Below are 21,676 nucleotides of genomic sequence, written 5' to 3' on the forward strand. Positions count from 1 at the left end.
TGCCTGCTTCAGAAAAAAAGGGCTGATAACGGAAGCACACACTGCAGCCGGTTCTGAGAACTAATCTTTTCACACATATCTCTCCTGCAGGCTGGTGAGATTCACATTTCATTTGACTGTGTCCCAAGAGCAGGTAGATGCCTTAACATCGCACTATCTCTGGGGGTCCTGAGACCGCTGGGCTACGATTTCACACCAACCTCACCTGCGCTGGGTGTACTGTGCTCACCCCCCACGGTTCACAGAAACCTGGCCCCACTGCCTTCCACTCCTGAGCTCAGGGCTTGAGTCTGTCCGCACTGGTGAAGGCTACCTCTCTGCAGCCAACATTGGGTGCCAGATGTAATGGAATGCCAAACCCCACTTTCCAAAGGGCAACACACTTTGGAAATTCATGCCTGGGGGCAAGTGGGTACTCTCTATCCACTGTCTAAGCTGTGTTGAGGGCAGGCTCTTGACTTTGACAAAGAAGCCCTTTCTTCCCTGGTCTGGGAGTGGTTCTGGAGAACAGTGGCCCAGGAGATGACAGGTCCTGCACTCACTCACCCGCCGGGTCTTCTCCACATCGCCACACGGCAGCCGCTTCACGAAGTCAATGCCTGTCAGTGGCGTGCCTGTTGGGGGCAGCAGGATGGAGGCGTCCATCATGAGATATTCCACGTTCATGGGCTTCATCTAGAAGAGACATTACAGGAAACCTCAAAGCAGGTCCCTTACTTGGAAGGAAGAAGGGGCCGGGGGAGGTTACACAGGCCCCTCGCCTTCACCCGCATTTAGTAAATGTAAATGAGGGATCTAAACCCTGGATTTAGATTGAAGTAAAGCACGGAGGCCACCAGATAAGCGAGCAATATGCCTTTTGGTTTTCTGAATTGCAGATTTTTCCTTTAATTGAAGCAGCAGCTCAGACTCTTGAGAAGCTGCATCCTTGCTGTGAAAAGCTCGTTCCTCTTCGCATTCCCTCTCCACCTCAGCAGGGACAGGGATTCTCAGGAGGCCAGGTATGCTTTACCCCTGTGGGTGCAAGCCCATCTGCCACCTGCTTCCTCCTCTCTGTCCTTCCAGTGATGATAACAGCTGTGGCGATGGCAGCTTCTGTTTAATGAGTGCTGATACTGCGGCAGGCTGTGACCTAAAGGCTTTTGAGGAGCTGCTTCCCACTTTGCTGATGAGGGAACACAGTCTCAGAGAAGCAGAAAAATTGATCCAAGGTCACTCAGCTGGTGGGTGGCAGAGCCAAGACATGAGCCCAGGCCTGTCTTGCTCCAGGGCCTCTGTGATTCCCACCCTGGGACCAATGTTTCCCCTTCCTTCCTTGTCCCCTTCACATCTTACCTGGGATAATATAACACAATCATTTTTGGAGCATCTACTAAGTGCCAGACACGTGCTGGGATCACCACCTGCTGGATGGCAGGTGCTGGTGGCCCATCACGAAAAGGACACTGAGCTAAGAGGAAGAAAGGCACATGCCCACGGCCACTGGGCCAGAGCTGACTGCCTCTTTCCACACCACCTCTGTGAAGCCTTCTTTGATGACTAAGACACAGGGTGACATCCCCTCCCTACCACCTCTCCCAGATCTCTGCTGTATCAGTAGTAGTAATCAATGCATACATGTTGGTGAACACTAACATTTCATTTCCCTGGCTTCAGAGAGGAAGGGTGAGCTTTCTGCAGGATTCATTTTACTCTTTCAAACATCACAAGCTTTCCTTGTGTCTTCTCTTTTCAGAAAGTGGACTTCAAACATACCACTTTCCTCCTCCTGCTAGGTAAAGCTGACTACATAGGGCAGGGATGTAGGGAGGGCTCAGCGGCCCAGACACCTGGTTTGAACGTGTCCCCCAAAGTTCATGTGTTGGAAACTTAATCCCCAGTGTGACACTGCTGAGAGGTAGGGCCTAACAAGACAGGATTAGGTCTCATGAATGGAGTAATGTTGTTATCGAAGGTGTGGCTCAATGATGGTGAGAGTGAGTTTGTTATAAGAGTGAGTTCTGTTCCCTCTTGCTCTGTCTTGCCCTTCTGCATCCCACCATGGGATGACATGGCAAGAAGGCCGTCGCCAAATGCTGGCACCTGATATTAGACTTCCCAGCCTCCAGAACTGTAAGAAATTTCTTTTCTTTATAAATTAAGTCTGTGGTATTCTGTTACAGCTGCAGAAAACATAGTGAGACACCCAGTGAATGGGCCAGGGGGCCAAGGAGCCACTTGGTGCATGCTGCTTGCCTTTTTCTTTTGGACACTTTAAGTACTTTCCTGAGGTCCCCCACTCCAAATCCTCTATCCCAGCAGGGGTGGCAGCTCCTGCCTCACTCATTCACTTGCAGCTCCCTTCCCCTCTACTCCTGCTGCCCCCTACAACCTTCCCAATGAACCCCTCAAGCCTGCTGGGGGCAGAGCTAGGCCATCACCTCACTGAACCTTTTGCATTAAACCAGAGGCAATAAGGGAAATGAAGGAAAGGTCACAAGTCATGGTCTGACTTTGGTACAGTGGCTGGCCTTGGAGGGCCTGTCCCCACCCCTTTCCATTCAGAAGCTGCATTCCTGAAGGCTGAGGACTGATTTTCAGATACAGAGCAAGGGTGTGGCACATTTGTATTTCTCTGGAATGCCAGGCATTGTATAGGACACACAATACATGCTTCATTAAAACAAACAAACAAACAAATAAAACCCGGGAAGCTCCCCACGGTGGGAGGGGGAGGAAGTATTTGTTGTGTATGGACCCATGAGTATTTGTTGTTGTGTATGGACCCACGAGGCCTCTTGTTGGCTATTTCATACACAGCCTGGGTGGCTCTGAGGTAGGGATCCCCCATCTTATGGATTAAAAAAAAAAAAACTGCCAGGTGCGGTGGCTCACGCCTGTAATCCCAGCACTTTGGGAGGCCGAGGCGGGAGGATCACGAGGTCAGGGGTTCGAGACCAGCCTGGCCAACATGGTGAAACCCCGTCTCTACTAAAAATACAAAAATTAGCTGGGCGTAGTAGTGGGCGCCTGTAATCCCAGCTACTCGGGAGGCTGATGCAGGAGAATTGCTTGAACCTAGGAGGCGGAGGTTGCAGTGAGCTGAGAACGCACTACTGCACTCCAGCCTGGGCGACAGAGCAAAACTCTCTCTCGAAAAAAAAAAAAAAAAGAAAAAAAATCAAGGCTCCGAATTTCAGCAACGCACTCAAGGTTACATTGTCAAAAGCAGACACTGAGCAGGGGTTTAATAGCGCAAGCTTTCCCACATGGTCAAGTGCCATAAGAGCCTGACATTTCCAAACAGGAAACCAAATTGTAGGGAATGACACTGCAGGGGGATGTCTCAGGGGTAAGAGGAAATGGCAAATGACAACTGAATCCCTTCCACTCTAATGAATGGTCTGAAGGGTGGAAGACTGAGCCTCTCTCGAAGGGGCTGCAGGAATGATGAGGGGCTGTGGATGAGCAGCCCACGGAGGCCTGGCACAGGGGGCTGCTGGGGTGTTTCTGGAGATGACTTATGCTAATTTACACCTTTCCCCTGAAAAGGCTCCACAGCAGACTCAGACATGCAGTAACAAAGGACGTGGTGAGGGCCTGGCTGTCCAGATTCTAGGGAATGGGCTGCGAAGCCAAGGAGCCAATTAGTACACGCTGCCTTTTTCTTTTCAACACTTAAAACACTTAGGTTTACTATAAACTTCCCAAATCACACATGCTTTGGTGGGTAATATCCACAAGAAGGATAATCTATCACGTACTTATGGAGTACCTAGCCAAGGGCAGGTGCTGGGATAACAGACAAACGCGCAAAGCAGAGAAAGCTGGGATATTCTGAACCTATGGCTTCCTGCGATTCTGCCTGCGGGAGGAGGAAGGAAGCCCGTGTGCTGGCACTGCAGACTGGAGGGAGAGCTGCATGCTGAAACATTCCAGTGGAGCAGCAAACAGGGAGGCAGGGACACAATACATAGAGAAGCACAGGGGATTGGGGGCTGGGCTGTCCTCCTCTAGAAGCCTGGCTCTGCCACTCACCGGCCAGGCAGACTTGGGTACATCACTAGACCTCTCTGACTCAGTTTCCTCACTGGCAAGTGAAATGATTTGGCTCTGTGTCCCCACCCAAATCTCACCTTGAATGGTGAGACACGTGAGAATCCCCACGTGTCAAGGGCGGAACCACGTGGCGGTAACTGAATCATGGGGGCAGTTTCCCTTATACTGTTCTCATGATAGTGACTGAGTTCTCATGAGATCCGATGGTTTTCTAAGTGTCTGGCACTTTTTCTCCTTGCACTAATTCTCTCTCCTGTCACCCTGTGAAGAGGTGCCTTCCACCATGATTATAAGTTTCCTGAGGCCTCCCCAGCAATGTGGAACTGTGAGTCAATTAAACCTCTTTTCTTTATAAATTACCCAGTCTTGGGTGTTTCTGCATAGCAGTATGAGAACAGACTAATTCAGCAAGAAAGGGACAATGGCAGTAGCTATTACCGTTGGTTGGTGTGAGGATTAAGAGATATAATCTGTACAGCATGCTATACATATCCAGCACAGAATAAGTCCTGAATAAAATGATACCACCCCCCAAATTACTATTCATAGCAGAGAATCGTCCTGATTCATCAGATACCTCCCATCTTAGAGGGAGTGAATATAGTCTGAAATTTTAACAGTGGTGGGGATCACAAGACACCATTCTAAATCTGCTTCCCCATCAATCTGTGCTATTTGGTCACAAAGCCCTAAGTCAAAAAACTCCCTCTGGGATGGGCAGGGTGAGCTTGGCAGGGACACAGGCACACGCCAGCCCAAGTGTGTCCCAGCCCCTCACTTACTGTCATGCTCCTGTACTCATCTTCAAACATGTCCAAAAAAATGTCTTCTCCCTAAAAAGAAAGGAAGGGAGGGAAGAGGAGATTATTCATATTTTTTTCCATAAACAAGAGAGTATTATAAACTCTAGTTTGTGGCTTTAGAGGCCATCTGTTTCTCATTAGTGAGTTCTCGTAAATCACCAGGAAGTAAAATGCACACGTGAACACAAACACACACACTCAAATGACAGACCAAATATCAAACTGCACTATTCAAAATTTTCTTCCTTTTTAAATATATGGAGTTAGAATTCTTCTGTCAAAGCAGTTAATTAAAAAAAAAAAAAAATTCTACTATGTAGGATTAAAATATAGAAAAGGCTAATATTTCAAGTGTTTAACATCATCTATTTTGTCGAGAATGGCTAGAGAAATGGACAATCCTGTTTAAGTTACCATATTAAAGATACGAGGCTCCACACCTCTAGAAGGAAGAGTATAATTAAATAAGTTTAACATTACAATTACATGGCTTGTTCCATTTGTTTTTGAGGAGTGCTTTCAGGGTTCTGTTGTTCCTCAGGGTCATGACTGCCTGGGAGGGCCCCTTCAGAACAGCATGGTGGGCATAATCTTGGCTCTGATACACAAAACCAAATCCAGCTTTATACCTCTCGCCTCCTTGTTCCACTGCAAGAATGGCATGTCTGTCTAGGGTACTGTGAAGACGAAATGAGCTAATGCACATGAAATGCAAGGAGGCACAGAACCTGTCACTCAGTAGGGGTTGGGTCAGTGTGAGCACTCACTGTCATGATAATCTCTACTGGACAACGACCCTCAGAACTGCTGCACCTCTCTCACAAGTTCTGAATGAGACACACACACACACACACACACACACACACCACACTTGCGGTGGGAAAGGTAAAAGATCCTTTTTAGGTTTTTTCAGTTGTCAGAACTACAACTAAATTTGAATATTCTTGTGTGACATAACTACCACCACCAGAAAAGACAATTCCTGAAAACATCTAAAAGCTGTTGAGAAATTATACTTAGGGTATAATAAATGTTACGGGATAAAAGTAAGAAAAATCTGGGTTGGGAGAAGGGATCCAGAATTTAAATAAAGCCCTCCTTTTGTTAATAATAAAGAATAACCCTCTGGGAAAATGCCTACCTATATGTCTTTCTGTTTTTGCAATCCAAAAGCTTTCTAGGGGACATAAACTTAGGGCAGTTATACTGGAAAGAGGTTCAAAGATGACTAATGAAACCCTGAGGTTTCTGCTTTCTTGTGGGCTTTGCTAGTGGGGTGTATCCTCACTTGGAGGCCAAGTGTGGCTTGGGATGTTCTAAGGGGAAAGTGGGATTTCCTCCTCAGTGTGTAGGGGCCCACCACGGTGCCACCCTTGTCTGGGTATGTGCACTGGTGCAGCTGGATGGGGTCATCTGAGCCTGGCAAGGTCGATCTCCAAATCATATAACCTCATTTTATCTCAACAAACACTGACAATAATGCAGTGGCTTAAAACGATTCCTGCAAAGAAACAGCAGCTTAAAGAGGGCTCGAATAATGAAAGTACAGGGGACAACAAGGAAATAGCAGTGCTGCCACCTTCCCCCTGTAGGAGGATCTTCATCAGCCACATTAAGAGGGGAAACCATCACTCACAGGATCTGCAGAGACCTGATCCGGAGGCCAGGAAACTAGAAAATGACTATTTGACCTATGGATTAATCCACCATGGCTGACGAGTGATGAGCCTTGCCTGAAAGACACATGAGGCTGGCAAGGCCTGAGTGTTTCTGCTCCCCGCCACCCCCGAACCCCCAAATTCATATGTTGAAATCCTAATTCCCAAGCTGATGGGATTAGTAGGTAGGGCCTTTGGGAGGTAATGAGGTCATCCAGTAAGATAGCGCCATCTATGAGAAAGTGAGCCTTCACCAGATATCAAATCTGCCTTGATCTTGGACTTCCCAGCCTCCAAAACTGACAGAAGTAAATTTCTTTTTTTTTTTTTTTGGGACGGAGTCTCACTCTGTCGCCAAGGCTGGAGCGCAGCGGCGCAATCTCAGTTCACTGCAAGCTCTGCCTCCCTGGTTCATGCCATTCTCCCACCTCAGCCTCCCGAGGAGCTGGGACTACAGGCGCCCACCACCATGCCAGGCTAATTTTTTTTTTGTAATTTTTTGTAGAGACAGGGTTTCACCATGTTAGCCAGAATGGTCTTCATCTCCTGACCTTGTGATCCGCCCGCCTTGGCCTCCCAAAGTGCTGGGATTGATTACAGGTGTGAGCCACCGCACCCGGCCCAGAAGTAAATTTCTATTGTTTATAAGCTACCCAGTTTATGGCATTTTGTTTTAGCATCCCAAATGGACTAAAACGTATGCCTTAAAAGCTAAAATAAAACCATGGCAATTAGATTTTTTTTTTGAGGTGGAGTTTGCACTCTTGTTGCCTAGGATGCAGGGCAATGGTGCTATCTTGGCTCACCGCAATCTCCGCCTCCTGGGTTCAAGCGATTCTCCTGCCTCAGCCTCCAGAGTAGCTGCGATTACAGGCATGCGCCACCACGCCTAATTTTGTATTTTTAGTAGAGACGGGGTTTCTCCATGTTGGCCAGGCTGGTCTTGAACTCCCGACCTCAGGTGATCCACCCGCCTCGGCCTCCTAAAGTGCTGGGATTACAGGCATCAGCCACCATGCCTGGCCGCAATTAGATATTTATAAAACCATCTGGAACCTGAAGACAAAGCTCTGCAAATTTTTCAGATACTGAAAGTCATGGGGGCACTTTACAAAATCTCAATAAATGTAATAAAGGTTTAGAAGCCTGTATAAGGTTTCTTAGCACATACGAATATACATAATATACATGTATATGGTTCATAAATTCATATGTAATTCATAAGTAATTTTATATGTGTAAGCATATATAACTTATGAACATAAGTGCAACATATATAATTTACTTATATGTGTTTATACGTACGTAGTTCACAATTTACATAAAATTATTCCCAAATAACCAAATCCATGTATTACTGAGAAACAAATTATCATATACCGGGGCTGAGTCCTCAAAAATTTTACCGATTAGACAGCATGGACAGAAAAGCTTAGATATTGCTGCTCTAGAGACTATGAAGTTGAGCATTTTTATTCAGTAATTATAGGCATAAAAAATAACTGAAGACATATAACGTTTATCTGCATAGAACCAGACACCACACTCCTGCTTCTACAAGACACACCATGCTGCTGTCCATCTGTGCTCTGCCAATTACCTTATAAAAATGTCGTACAAGGTGAACACTTTCTTCTCTCGCACCCTGTTAAAAGAGAAGGAAGGTGTGAAGAAGGCAGGTCTCATATAGGTGAGCAAGTCAGGCAAACTACAAATTCTAAAACATGAGTGTGTATAAAACAGATCTGGACTAATATCCTTAACGTATAAAATGTTTTTTTTTTTTCTTCCTTTTGTTGAGATGGAGTCTTGCTCTGTCACCCAGGCTGCAGTGCAGTGGTGTGATCTTGTCTCAGTGCAACCTCTGCCTCCCAGGTTCAAGTGATTTTCCTGTCTCAACCTCCCGAGTAGCTGGTATTACAGGCACCCATCACCATGCCTGGCTAATTTTTGTATTTTTAGTATTTTTTGTACTTTTTGTATTTTTTGTATTTCACCATGTTGGCCAGGCTGGTCTCGAACTCCTGACCTCAGGTGATCTGCCCACCTCAGCCTCCCAAAACGCTGGGATTACAGGCATAAGCCACCGTGCCTGGCCTACAAAATAGTTCTTAATGAGAGAGAGAGAGGAAAGGAGACAGAGCTCATAATGAAAATGGGGAAAGGATAGGTAATTTGATTGTAAAGGCATGAGAAGCTGTTAATATACAGTTAATTGGGGGAAAATGGGTTATAAAATATGGCCATTACGACTCCTTTTTTATTTTACTTTTCCAAGACAGTCTCAATCTGTGGCCCAGGCTGGAGTGCGGTGGTACAATCATAGCTCACTGCAGTCTCAAACTCCTGGGTTCAAGCAAACTTCCAGCCTCAGCCTTCTGAGTAGCTGGGTTACAGGCATGTCCTGGCTAATTTTTTTTTGTTTTTTCAGAGACAGGGTCTCACTATGTTGTCCAGACTAGTCTCAAATTCTTGGCCTCAAGTGATCCTCTCACCTCAGCTTCCCAAAATGTTGGAATTACATGCATGAGCCACTGCACTTGGCCCAACTACATTTGTATAAGACAAAAAATTCATTTATAAGTGTGTGTGTGTGTGTGTGTATATACACACAAACGTATATACATACTTATAAATCAATTTTCATTTACATATGTAAATAGATGTTCCTTTACATATATTCACGTGTACATATTTACATATTACATATGTAAATATACGTACTGTATATTTACATATTACATATGTAAATATACGTACTGTATATTTACATATTACATGTGTAAATATACGTACGTATATTTACATATTGCATGTGTAAATATACTTCTTTATGTATATAACTATTTGCTTATATAATACTTAAATATATTATTTACATATATAATACGTGTGTGTGCATAGACACAGCCAAAATGTCAACTATAGTTGTTACTTTTCCCTCTTTGTACTTCCTAAATTTTCTAAAATAAATATAGAAAATAAGAGGAGGTATCATAAAAGCCACTGAAAATTTAACATATATTTTAAGCACAAAAACCATAATCAATGTGTGTATGTGTGTTAATGTGTTTGTATGTGCAAAAAAACTTTTGTAATACCAAAGAAAAAATTCAGAAATCCTGAGGACAAATACAGAACCAAATAATTGCAACAGAAACTACTAAAACTCAAATAAGTGGACTCTTCAGCAAGTCTCAGTCGAAAGGAAGTCCATGCTGAATAAGTAGGTTGGAGTGGGGTCTCAAGAGAGAGCCCCTGCTGCTTCTAGCTGGTGACCGATGACACCGTAGGCCAGGACTCCTATCGGGATGCCAGCAGCTTCCCTCGTGTCCTCCTGTCCCTCTCCCTTGGCCCACAGGAAGGAGGAGGGGAGAGGGCGTTACCTCCAGGCAGGCCAGGTGCACGTCCTTCATGATGCAGCCGGCACTTGTCAGGACTTGCTGCTTCAGAAGCAGGCAGCTCAGCTCCAGCGTCGCAAGCCGGATCTTCCCATCTGCACAGCACACCAGGGTAAGCCTTGCACACCCAGGGTGGGGCGCCCTTAAACCCAAGGCTCCTGCCTATCCACGTTGAGGTTAGCAGGTCACATGACAGACCAACTGCTCATGGCTCCCAACATCCAGTGGGGACACAGAGGGAACCCCCGATGCCCAAACCATTCCCCATCAGTTAGAATTCAATGTTCTCCATCAAAACTACCTATAACAAATACTTCGCTGAAGTCCCTTTACTGACAGGGTGCAGGAAAAAGAGGGTGACTAAACACTGTTGAGGCCTGGAAAGTGGCCCTGCACCCCCACTTCCCTTAGAGAGCTGCCAGTCCCACTCTGGGTCATGCGATTTGGGTGGAGCTGGTCCTCCTTCCCCCTTCCAGGGTTGGGCACGTCACCCAGCAAGTTGGGGTGCTCCATATTCCTTTGGTCCCAGTGACTAGGTAAGAACCAGGCAAGGAAGCCAGTCAGAGCCAGTAAGGCTCAACCTCACAATTTGTTGGAACTGCTGGGTTAAGAGAAATTCTCCTTGTGCTGGGCTGAGCAGAGGACAGTGGTGATGCCCTGAGGGGCACAAGCATTATAATCTACGTCGGCCACCTCTTCACCCTTGCCAGCATTTTTAATCTTTGTAAAGAATTCTGCAAATATCACTTCGAGATCTCTCTTCCAACTAGACTGTTCAAATCTAACTGTCTCCCATAGAGTAAGTCTAGAGTCTCAGTGGAGAAAGGGCTAGCTGGAGGGGCTGGCATTTAACTCGTCAACCCAGAAGGTGGCAGAGGCCAAAGGTAGAAAAATACTGTTTAAGCCCCTGGATCCAGCTTTGCCTGAAGCCAGGCCTCAGCAGACTTTATAAGCTAACACAGCTTTGTCTGTTTGTATTGTTTAAGCCGGAGTGAGTCGGGTTTCTGTCAAGAGCAAGAGGGCTCTAACACAGCTTACTTACTATGCTACTACTTACTTACTACTGTGAGCCAGGCACAGTGCCGAGCACTTTATATAGCTCCTGAAGGAATCTCTATAAAAACCTATTGCAATGAGTGCTTGAAAGATTGAGGCTTAGAAAAGTGAAGTGACTTGTCCAAGGTCTCATAGCTGGGTAGTGGTAGACTGCAGGTGCTCAGAATGCCAAAACCCGCATCTGGCATCTCTCCTAGAAGCATCTGTAACTGACTGACTGCAGGACAACTGCTCTTATGCAAACTCCTCTGTGGGTCTTTCAACTTTATTTCTGGGAAAAGGTCCCACTGTGGAGAGGAGGAGGTCTTCAGGCTATGCCTGTAAGGCCTTGGAAACATCAGAGACCATGATAGGTCACTGGGAAAAACCTAAAGGCAGATACACCCCTCTGCCCACCTCCCTGCCTGTCCCTTTGTTAATGCCTTGTAAGTCAGGTGAAAATAGGTGAGAAAAGGGGCTCTACCTAAAAAATGAAAAAGCAGGCTGGGCGCGGTGGCTCACGCTTGTAATCCCAGCACTTTGGGAGGCCGAGGTGGGTGGATCATGAGGTCAGGAGTTCGAGACCAGTCTGGCCAACATAGTGAAACCCTGTCTCGACTAAAAATACAAAAAATTAGCTGGGTTTGGTAGTGTGCACCTGTAATCCCAGCTACTCAGAAGGCTGAGGCAGGAGAATCGCGTGAACCTGGGAGGTAGAGATTGCACTGAGCAGAGATCACGCCATTACACTCCAGCCCAGGTGACAGTGCGAGACTCCATCTCAAAAAAAAAAAAAAAAGAAAAGAAAAGAAAAGAAAAGAAAAAGCGCTATCACAATAAATAGGTCTTCCCAAACATAATACAAGCCCCGGGGATGACCAAGGAGAAGGCTGGGTGGTCTCGGCTCCATTGGCTCTCCTGGCCCCACCCCACTCAGCCCCAGCACTAGCGTAACCTCTCTTCAGCTGCCTAGTCCAAGTGAGTTTTTCTCCAAGCGTATTCTCACTCCTACCTGTTTCCATACCTACCCACAACTGTTGCTGGTAACAAAACTCTGTCTCCTACGTCTACCGGCCCGTTAAACCTTCGAACCTTCTCCCCTCACTCCACTCTCAGCCTAGTTCTTTCTCATAATATCACCTTGGGCCACCCAGAGATAGGGGGGTGGGGGCGACAAACATTGACAATCTCAGCAAAAGAAAGGCGGGGTGTGGAAGGAGAAGAAAGATGGTTACCAAGTGGCAGGCGGTGGGATGGCAAAAGGAGACCCAGAGCTAAAGACACAGTCCCAGCAGGCAGGAGGGCTGGCCCAGAATGCAGGGGTTGAGAGGCAGGGGGAGAGGCTAGGATGGGCCCGGATTCTCAGAAGGCTCAGGCCTAGCACCCAGGGCTCAGGCTCCCAGTGGGGTCTGCTCCCTACAACTGCGTGGCCCTGTGGACAGACAACACCCCAAGGGGGCACCTGGCTGGGCAGCGTTGTTCATGATCCTGATGAGTCTTTCAGCCAGCGGGTGGTTGTAGGTGCTCTTCTCGGCCGCATTTGGCACGGGGAGCTGGATTCGCTCTAATTTTTCAGGATCCATGCCTGGAACAGAGGAGAAGGATATTAAGCGGAGGCCTCCTGACTATGTGACCTCCTCATCCTGAAAGGTCCTGTAGAGTGGGGTTTCCTCACCTTCAGCCACATATGTTCCCTCTTGGTGATTTCTTTTCCTTTTTCTTTTCTTTTCTTTTTTTTTTTTAGTTTTTAGTAGAGACAGGGTTTTGTCATGTTTCCCAGGCTGGACTTGAACTCCTGGGCTTCCCCAAGTGCTGGGCCTCCCAAAGTGCTGGGATTACTGTTGTGAGCCACTGCGCCTGTCCCCTCTTGGCAACTGCTGTCATGACTGGTTGCTGTTGGTGCCATAACTTATTGCAGAGCTCTCCGTAAACTGAACTTACATAAATGTATTAAAACATACATTTTCTATTTCTTTATTTTTATTATTTTTATTTTTATTTTTGCACACAAAACAATAAACATTTTCTAAAAGTACATACAAACAAAAAGATGCATATCAAACACATTAGGAAGGTTGCACATGGGAAGACGGGGAATAGAAATGGGGGGTGGGAATTAAAGAAAAATGAGAGAGGGACTTTGTATGGATCAATGATAATAACTCAATCCTCTATTTGACAAAGAAGAAGGAGAAGGAAGAGGAAGAAAAAGAAAGTGGGATAAAGGATCAGAAAGGGAGGAAAATAGAAAAAATTAGAGTATGACTCCAGGGTAGACCTGTTTTGTTGTCGCTTGGTTGGTCAGTTGTATTTTTCATGTTTCGCCATGTTGGCCAGGCTGGTCTCGAACTCCTAGCCTCAAGTGATCAACCCGCCTTTGCCTCCCAGAGTACTGGAACTACAGGCGTGAGCCACCACGTCCAGCCCCCACATTGCTTCTGGCCTCTGTGATAGACCTCCCAGACGGGGCGGCCGGGCAGAGGCGCTCCTCACTTCCCAGAAGGGGCGGCCGGGCAGAGGCGCTCCTCACTTCTTCCCAGATGGGGCGGCCCGGCAGAGACGCTCCTCACTTCCCGGATGGGGTGGCGGCTGGGCAGAGGCGCTCCTCACTTCCCAGACGGGGCGGCCGGGCAGAGGCGCTCCTCACTTCCCAGACGGGGCGGCCAGGCAGAGGCGCTCCTCACTTCCCAGACGGGGCGGCCGGGCAGAGGCGCTCCTCACATCCCAGAAGGGGCGGCCGGGCAGAGGCGCTCCTCACTTCCCAGACGGGGCGGCCACGCAGAGGCGCTCCTCACTTCCCAGAAGGGGTGGCCGGGCAGAGGTGCTCCTCACATCCCAGAAGGGGCGGCCGGGCAGAGGCGCTCCTCACTTTCCAGATGGGGCGGCCGCGCAGAGGCGCTCCTCACTTCCCAGACGGAGCGGCCGGGCAGAGGCGCTCCTCACTTCCCAGAAGGGGCGGCCGGGCAGAGGCGCTCCTCACGTCCCAGACGGGGCGGCCGGGCAGAGGCGCTCCTCACTTCCCAGAAGGGGCGGCCGGGCAGAGGCGCTCCTCACGTCCCAGACGGGGCGGCCGGGCAGAGGCGCTCCTCACTTCCCAGAAGGGGCGGCCGGGCAGAGGCGCTCCTCACATCCCAGAAGGGGCGGCCGGGCAGAGGCGCTCCTCACATCCCAGAAGAGGCGGCCGCGCAGAGGCGCTCCTCACTTCCCAGACGGGGTGGCCGCGCAGAGGTGCTCCTCACTTCCCAGACGGGGCGGCCGGGCAGAGGCACTCCTCACATCCCAGACGGGGCGGCCGGGCAGAGGCGCTCCTCACTTCTTCCCAGACGGGGCGGCCGGGCAGAGGCGCTCCTCACTTCTTCCCAGACGGGGCGGCCGGGCAGAGGCGCTCCTCACTTCCCAGACGGGGCGGCCGGGCAGAGTCGCTCCTCACATCCCAGACGATGGGCGGCTGGGCAGAGACGTTCCTCACTTCCTAGACGGGGTGGCGGCTGGGCAGCGGCGCTCCTCGCCTCCCAGACGGGTTGGCCGGACAGAGGAGCTCCTCATAACCCCGACGATGGGCGGCCAGGCAGAGACGCTCTCCACCTCCCAGACGGGGCAGCGGCCGGGCAGAGGCTGCAATCCCAGCACCCTGGGCGGCCAAGGCAGGCGGCTGGGAGGCGGAGGCTGCAGCGAGCCAAGACCACGCCACCGCACTGCAGCCCGGGCAACACCGAGCACCGAGTGAGCGAGACTCCGTCTGCAGTCCCAGCACCTCGGGAGGCCGAGGCGGGCAGACCACCGGAGGTCAGGAGCTGGAGACCAGCCTGGCCGACATGGCGAAACTGCGCCTCCAGCCAAGGGAGAGAAACCAGGGAGGGGTGGTGGCGCGCGCCGGCAATCCCAGGCAGCCCGCAGGCCAGGGCAGGAGAATCACGGGAGCCGGACGCAGCGAGTCTGCAGCGAGCCGAGTATACTCCAGCCTGGGCCACAGAGGGAAGAAAAGAAAAAGAAAGAAGAAAGAAAGAAAGAAAGGGAAGGAAGGGAGGGCGGGAAGGAAGGAAGGAAGGAAGGAAGGAAGGAAGGAAGGAAGGAAGGAAGGAAGGAAGGAAGGCAGGCAGGCAGGCAGGCAGGCAGGCAGGCCATTTTCTATTTCTTATAAATAGGAAATCAGGATTGATGCAATAATTGCCAGTAATAATTTTTTAAAAATCAAAAAATGTTTTTACATTCTAGCCAATGACTTTTGACTGCCTACTCATGCTGGCCCAAGGCCTGGTCTTTGTCAAAAAGGGTGGTTGGCAGGTACTTAATAGTGTTGGAGAGAAGCTAGCCCCAAATGGTGACATTCTCCCAGACATAGCAGAGGAAAGGGAAGGGAGCAGAAAAAGGGTACACCGTCCCATAGCACAATTCACTGCCACTGTGTGCCAGGTCTGAGGGCTACCTGAGGCCACTCCCGTATTACGCACCTTCTACGCTTGGGGAAACCCAGGCCTAGAGAAAGAGAGACTAGACACTAAGGAAATACAGTCATCCCCAACAATTGTGCCCTCAAGCTTTTAACGACAAACTCAAAAGCTGGGCCCCACCCTCAACACATGTAGGAGGAATCAAGTTCTGAGCCAGGTGAGGCAGAGGCCACCCCTGCCCCTGAGGGTGACTTTAGCAGAAAGACATTAAGCTAAGTCTTTCTTACAGAAAGGTGCACATATTAGGTTGGCACAAAAGTAATTGCAGTTTTTGCCATTAAAAGCAATTGGAAAACCACGATTACTTTTGTGCCAACCTAATACAATGACACCAATACAGCAGAGATCTATCATTAAAGAGGCAAGGGAATCATTTTTCCTCCAGTGAAAATTCAACAATTCTTCCTGCCAAAACTAACAGCATTTGAAAGATAAAGGATTACATGGGGGTGGGGAAGGTAAGTGGGAAAGGAAAGAAGGAACAGGCAAGTGTGTGACTTTGAGCCCTGTTGTCACTTCTCCTAAAGAAGCACACAGGACCCGCAGTGACAGAAGACCTGTTAGGGCTACTAGAACAGTTCCTGCCTGGAGTAAGAGGTCTTCAAACTCCTTATCTGCTCATCTGATGTGGCTCTTGAAAAATACACTTACAGAAACAAATATTTTGCTTGATCCAAGCTTGGAGAACTGAATGGATTATTTGTGCTTGAAACACATCTTTTCCTGTTATTCTACGAAAGGGGGAAAGGTGGCACTTCTCGGAACTCTTGAAATACGGTCACTTGAGTACCAGATGACGCTTCATTTAGAACCTTGACAAAATAGTGGAAGATAGCATTGAAGAGCTGATTGTCTGGATTCTAAGTAACTCCTGCACATGCACATTGATGTAATAAGCCATAACAATATATCTTGCTTTTCTGAATTCCTTCCAGCTCCCAGAAAGAGGCTAAGTCATACCAAGGAGATGACCAGGGTGAGGGACGGCCTAAAGGCTTGAGTAGGGTAGTACTCTCTCTTGCCCCAAAACACCCCACAAAGGTGGGTTTCCTCAAAAAATTTGATTGCAGTGAAAATCTAATTTGTGGCCTCTGTATCCCATGTTAATGCTAAATGTCTAACTCTGAAGGATTCTGGCTTATTGAATGGCAAGAAGAATGTCAACTGAATCTTTTTGGCATTTGTTTTTTCCAGAGATGTTAACACTGTCCTAACATCTCCCTACTCATTAATTTCTGGCCCTTTGAGAACTGCCAGTCAGTGGTTCTGGGGGTGGGGAATAAAAGCTCCTCTGCATCCCAGGTGCATTGCCCAACTTTATAACCCACCAGCAATCACTCCACTTCAGAAAGGACAGCAGAAAGGGCCTGGCTGCTCGCTCCTTCTAGAGTGGGGCAGTGGCCACAGAACCACGGAAATGGGCAAACTAGGCCAGGGCTTGAATTTCCACAGAGAGGTCCATTTTGTTTCTTTCCTATCATTGCCCTTCCATCTCCTTAGAATTTCTGAACAATGAGGAAATCTGGGGCAAGCTCTTGACAGGAAGAAAAGCGTCCCAAGATGATCTCGACTTTTCTCAACTCTCCATAAGGGAAGGTCCCAGAGGATAGGAACACTTCTCTCTCTACCAGATTCCAAGTCCAGCCCTTTCCTTTCGTGAGGAAGTTAAGGCCCAGAGTTGTTAAGTTGTTTCCCCAAGGTCACAGTGCAAGTTAGAGACACAGCTCAAACCACTTTCAGATGATCCCGAAGGTGGGTGGGGTCCAGATGGGAAAGGGTGGCAGCACCCACACCGCCAGCCCACCAGGAGCACGCAGGGGGCCTGTCCTCTCGGGCTGACAACAGCCACCCCTCTGTGTCCCTGGGCTCACTCTCTCCTAGGGGGACAGCTGGGTACAGCAGGAATGAGAAGCCTAGCAGTGGGGTACGGGAGGAAATCTGTTTTGATACTTTACCTCTTTGAACCTCAGTTTCCTCCCCTATGAAGTGGGAATGATTATGGTAACTACCCGCCCCACGACTGCTGTCAGGATCGAAAGAGAAAAAGCACTGTCACAGGCCAACAACTTTACCTCTCATTATTATGCACAAATGGGAATTTTTAGTTTGAGCACTGCTTAATGCAAGGATGAGAATTTTTAGTTTGAGCATGACTTGATGTGTTTCCTTATCATTCGTGTTATAAAAGGAAAGTTAGGCCAGGCACAGTGGCTCACGTTTTTAATCCCAGCACTTTGGGAGGCCGAGGTGGGCAGATCGCCTGAGGTCAGGAGTTTGAGATCAGCCTGGCCAATGTGGTGAAACCCTGTCTCTACTAAAAATACAAAAATTAGCTGGGTGTGGTGGCACATGCCTGTAGTATTGCTATTCGAGAGGCTCAGAAACGAGAATTGCTGGAACCCAGGAGGCGGAGGTTGCAGTGGGCTGAGACTGCACCACTGCAGTCCAGCCTGGGTGACAGAGTGAGACTCTTGTCTCAAAAAAAAAAAAAAAAAAAAAAAGGAAAATTAGAACAAAAGAACAAAAGGAAAAAACCTAACAAGAGCTAAATCAAGCTACAGACAGCCCAAAAGAGGCATGCCGAGCTGCTGGGGGCCCCTCTCAGGTGGCGAGCTGCTCAGGTTGGAGCCTAAAGAATGAACAGGAGTTTGCCTTGAACTGGACAGGGAGGGCCAGGACTTGCCAAACAAACCAAGGTGGGACTGCAGGGAGTGGAGCAGAGCCAGGGAGGTCTGGTTGGGGGAGAGCCAGGGAGGGGGCGATGAGGTGGAGGATGGGGGAAGGGACAGGCAAGGCTTCGTTACAGGATCCTGGAGGGTGGATGCAGTGCAGGGGCCCAGGAGAGGCAGCTAGCGGGCCATGACATGATCTGGTTGTGTCCTGGCTGACTGGGGTGGTTCCATTCCCCTGGCTGCTCCAAGTAGTCTCCATGCTTCCGGCCCTTTCCCCCAAACTGACCTGCTACTGCCATGCAGTCCATGTGAGGTAGATTTTACCACCAGCCCTGGGAGGCAGAGAGCAGAGGTGATTCCACACAGCACACGGCAAAACTATACAACAGAAACCCCTCTGAACATCTCCCTTCTTTCCCCAAAGCTCCTTCTGGGCCAGGGGCCCTATTCTCTCTCCCCGCTCTTTTTCCCACCATGGCCTTTAAAATCCTCTCTGTGACTCCGAACTATCAAGTGTTTTCAAGGAGGCCTTATCATTTACCAAAATACTCAGTCAAAACAAACAAACAACAACAAAATCACCAGTCTCTCTGGGGAAGAACAGAGTATCTTTGGAAGGAAGGAGGAAAGGATTCTGCTAAGATGACGAGACTGCCTTCGCATGGTAAGCCCTGAAGAAACGGTGACCATCAGCCAGGCATATGACGTGGAATGCTTCATTTCATCCTCATGACATTCCATGAAGTGGCTAATATTATTTCCATTTTATAGACGAGGAAGCTGAGGCTCAAAACAGACATGAAGCTTGCCTGAGGTCATGTGGAGAGTGGAAAGCCCAGCCCTGAATGCAGCCATGTGGCACTTACCTCCCTCCTCTCTGCCGTGTCCCATGATCCCTGCTGGTTAATGCTCTTTCCCTCCACCTTCCCAAGCTATGTATGTCATGTGATCTAGCGGTGTTCTTGACACAAACACAACAGTCCATACATTTTTGCTGAATTAATTTTTTAAAAAGTAGTTTTGATCAAATTTTGGGCAGAAGATTAGACAAATCTCAAAATTAAGGGGAAACATACATAAAATAGAAGTCACCATATGACAGCTGTGCAGAAAAGCCCAACCATCACCCACACACAAAACATGCTAGAAAGAAATATGACACTGTCAGCAGTTGGTTATCTTAAGGTGGTACAATCAAAGGCAAGTGAAAAAGCAACTTATTCTCATTTTTGTTTTCTATAACAATCATTGCATGGCCATCACTGTACTTAGGATGGCATTTAATTTGTGGCGAACATTAGATTTAGGTTTAAGCCTCCTGCCTGAAACAACCTGGTGGCTGATGGTTCTGAGTGGCTAAGGTCAATGTCACCGTGAAACAGGGGCATGCATGTGAAAGGTAAGACGGCTGCTGTGTGCAAGGACATACACACAAACACACACACACACTCATACACACACAGACACTCATACACACACACATGCATACCCCATGGTTTTTGGTCACAGAAAGGCAGGTTTTGCTGCAAACCCAATAGCTTCTTTGCCAGTCATTTCCCTCTGACAGAAATAAACACTGTGGATAATACATTATCCTATTTGCTTCAACTCGTAAGTGCCTTGTGACAGACAAATTCCAAAGAAACCCTGCTGCACTTCACGGGAGCACTAGCTCCTTCTGGCTTCCAGCAGACCACATGTTCCCTGTCCCGCCCACAGCCCTGCCTGAGGGGTCAAAGCCTGAGCTGCCCACCGAGTCAGAACAGGTGTCCCCACCGAGTCAGAACAGGTGTCCCCACCGAGTCAGAACAGGTGTCCCCGCGTCAGAACAGGTGTCCCCACCGAGTCAGAACAGGTGTCCCCACCAAGTCAGAACAGGTGTCCCCACCGAGTCAGAACAGGTGTCCCCACCGAGTCAGAACAGGTGTCCCCACCGAGTCAGAACAGGTGTCCCCAGTCCACAGGGGTGGAGGGCGGAACTCTCAACTAACTCATTCAAAGAATCCAAAACAGAAGGGAAAGGTGTGGCCCCACAGTGTCAGTAACTCTTACTAAGCTTCCTTCTCAGTTACTGATATCTGGATTCTTCCCCCTTAGTAGTAGCCCCCATTCAGGGTAGAGATGGAAAAGACCCAGACCAAAGATGCATAAGAATAATTAGACAGATCTGGATAAAGAGACCACGAGAACACCAGGTAAACAATGTTCAAACTTTTTAAAAACGTCTTTTGACCACGCAAGGTCTCCTTGGCTGCAGTCACACAAGTATTAACAGCTTTGGAAGACTACAGAACAAAGAGTTCGAAAGCTAACCAGATGTTGGGCCGATTTCCAATGTACTTCCAATTCTGGTTATGTGTCAGCCAAGATCCAAACTGACGTTGTGCAAGTTCTCTGCATGGCAAAAGCTTCCCTTTAGCCTATTACCTTTCAACCTTTTCCATATCTCTCATCCATGTTCCATTAACTTCTCAGCAAAACAAAACACAAAACACAAAGAGCCCAAGACTCCTTCTTCCTGGGTAAACAATGACAAATGGAGTGGCAGGAGTAGAAGGTTGGTCACTGAACTGGGGAACCTTCAAGATACAAAAGCTGTAAAACTCACCCCCATCCCTCCACCTCTGGCCCAGGACTCAGCGGACTTGATATAAGAGCAAAGCCTGCATTTTCTATTACAGAAACAAACCAGAATTCATTATGTGGCCCAACTGAATCACAACAAGCGCCTTCCGCCAACCATTCAACCCTTTCCACTGTGGGATATTCATTTCGGTGCAGCATCTAATCTATTATGATTTACTGGAAGGCCTGAGCTCACATTTGGTTTTTATTAACATGGATTTTATGTTAAAATTGTCTATGAGGAAAAAATCTATGAGAAAGGGACCAGGTCACTTGGGGGCCTGATTTGGGGGCTAAGGATCTGGAAAAGTGAGGCTGAAGGTCAAGGGCAGCCTGACCAGCTGCTGCATAACCAAAAACCAATCGCTCAACCAACCTCCACCAGCAAAGCCCCACCAAATGCAGACTCTGTGCCCAGAGGCCAGGACTGAGCATAAACCAGGTGGCAGCTCCCCAACGAGGCAGCTTCCCCAGGCACCTGGGCCTTGGGGCACCGGACTTGAACTTTTCTGTTTCTTCTCCAAATCTACTCCAAGGCCCATGCTCGTCAGTTCTGGAAATGGCACTGCTATTTGTCACGCAGGGAAAGGAGTCAGGAACCTGAGTCTTACCCAGGCTCCTCCCTTCATGCCCCCTCCTTTCAAATCAGCCAGAACCCCTCATCCCCTAGCCTAGTGACTCTCCGTGTCTCCTCATTCTAGTAAATGCACCCCCATCGTTGCTCAAGCCAAATCACAGGAGTCATCTGACTCATCCCTTTCACTCGACCCCTATATCTAACCCATCAGCACGTCCTGGCTCTAGTGCTGAAATAATCACAAGTCCTTCCAGTTTCCTCCACTCCCCAGCCAGCAGCCTAATCCAATCCACATTATCTCACCTGGACGACTGCAACAGCTTCTTAGCAAGTCTCTCGGTGTTCCCTCCTGCAACTCATCCCCACCCGCAGTCATCTACTTTCCGTCTGGTAGCCAACGTTTCTTTTAAAAACTT

At 48.5% G+C, this 21,676-nt stretch overlaps 1 protein-coding gene across 21 annotated transcripts in view; it reads right to left on the reverse strand.

Moving 5' to 3' along the window:
- Positions 1-21,676, reverse strand: part of CLEC16A (C-type lectin domain containing 16A) — a 240,763-nt gene that overhangs the window by 130,611 nt on the left and 88,476 nt on the right. For all 21 annotated transcript variants that reach the window (XR_010115778.1, XM_055242568.2, XM_055242566.2 and 18 more), the window contains 5 exons: positions 12,398-12,520; positions 9,886-9,995; positions 8,100-8,144; positions 4,821-4,871; positions 547-675 (listed from right to left, as the gene is read on the reverse strand). Coding sequence is in view for 20 of the 21 variants with exons in the window: in XM_055242568.2 (XP_055098543.1) it covers positions 547-675; positions 4,821-4,871; positions 8,100-8,144; positions 9,886-9,995; positions 12,398-12,520 (458 nt within the window). In the remaining variant the exon portion in view is untranslated. The remainder of the gene's footprint in view (positions 1-546; positions 676-4,820; positions 4,872-8,099; positions 8,145-9,885; positions 9,996-12,397; positions 12,521-21,676) is intronic.

The sequence above is a fragment of the Symphalangus syndactylus genome, chromosome 14 (genome assembly GCF_028878055.3).
Source record: "Symphalangus syndactylus isolate Jambi chromosome 14, NHGRI_mSymSyn1-v2.1_pri, whole genome shotgun sequence".
NCBI lineage: Eukaryota > Metazoa > Chordata > Mammalia > Primates > Hylobatidae > Symphalangus > Symphalangus syndactylus.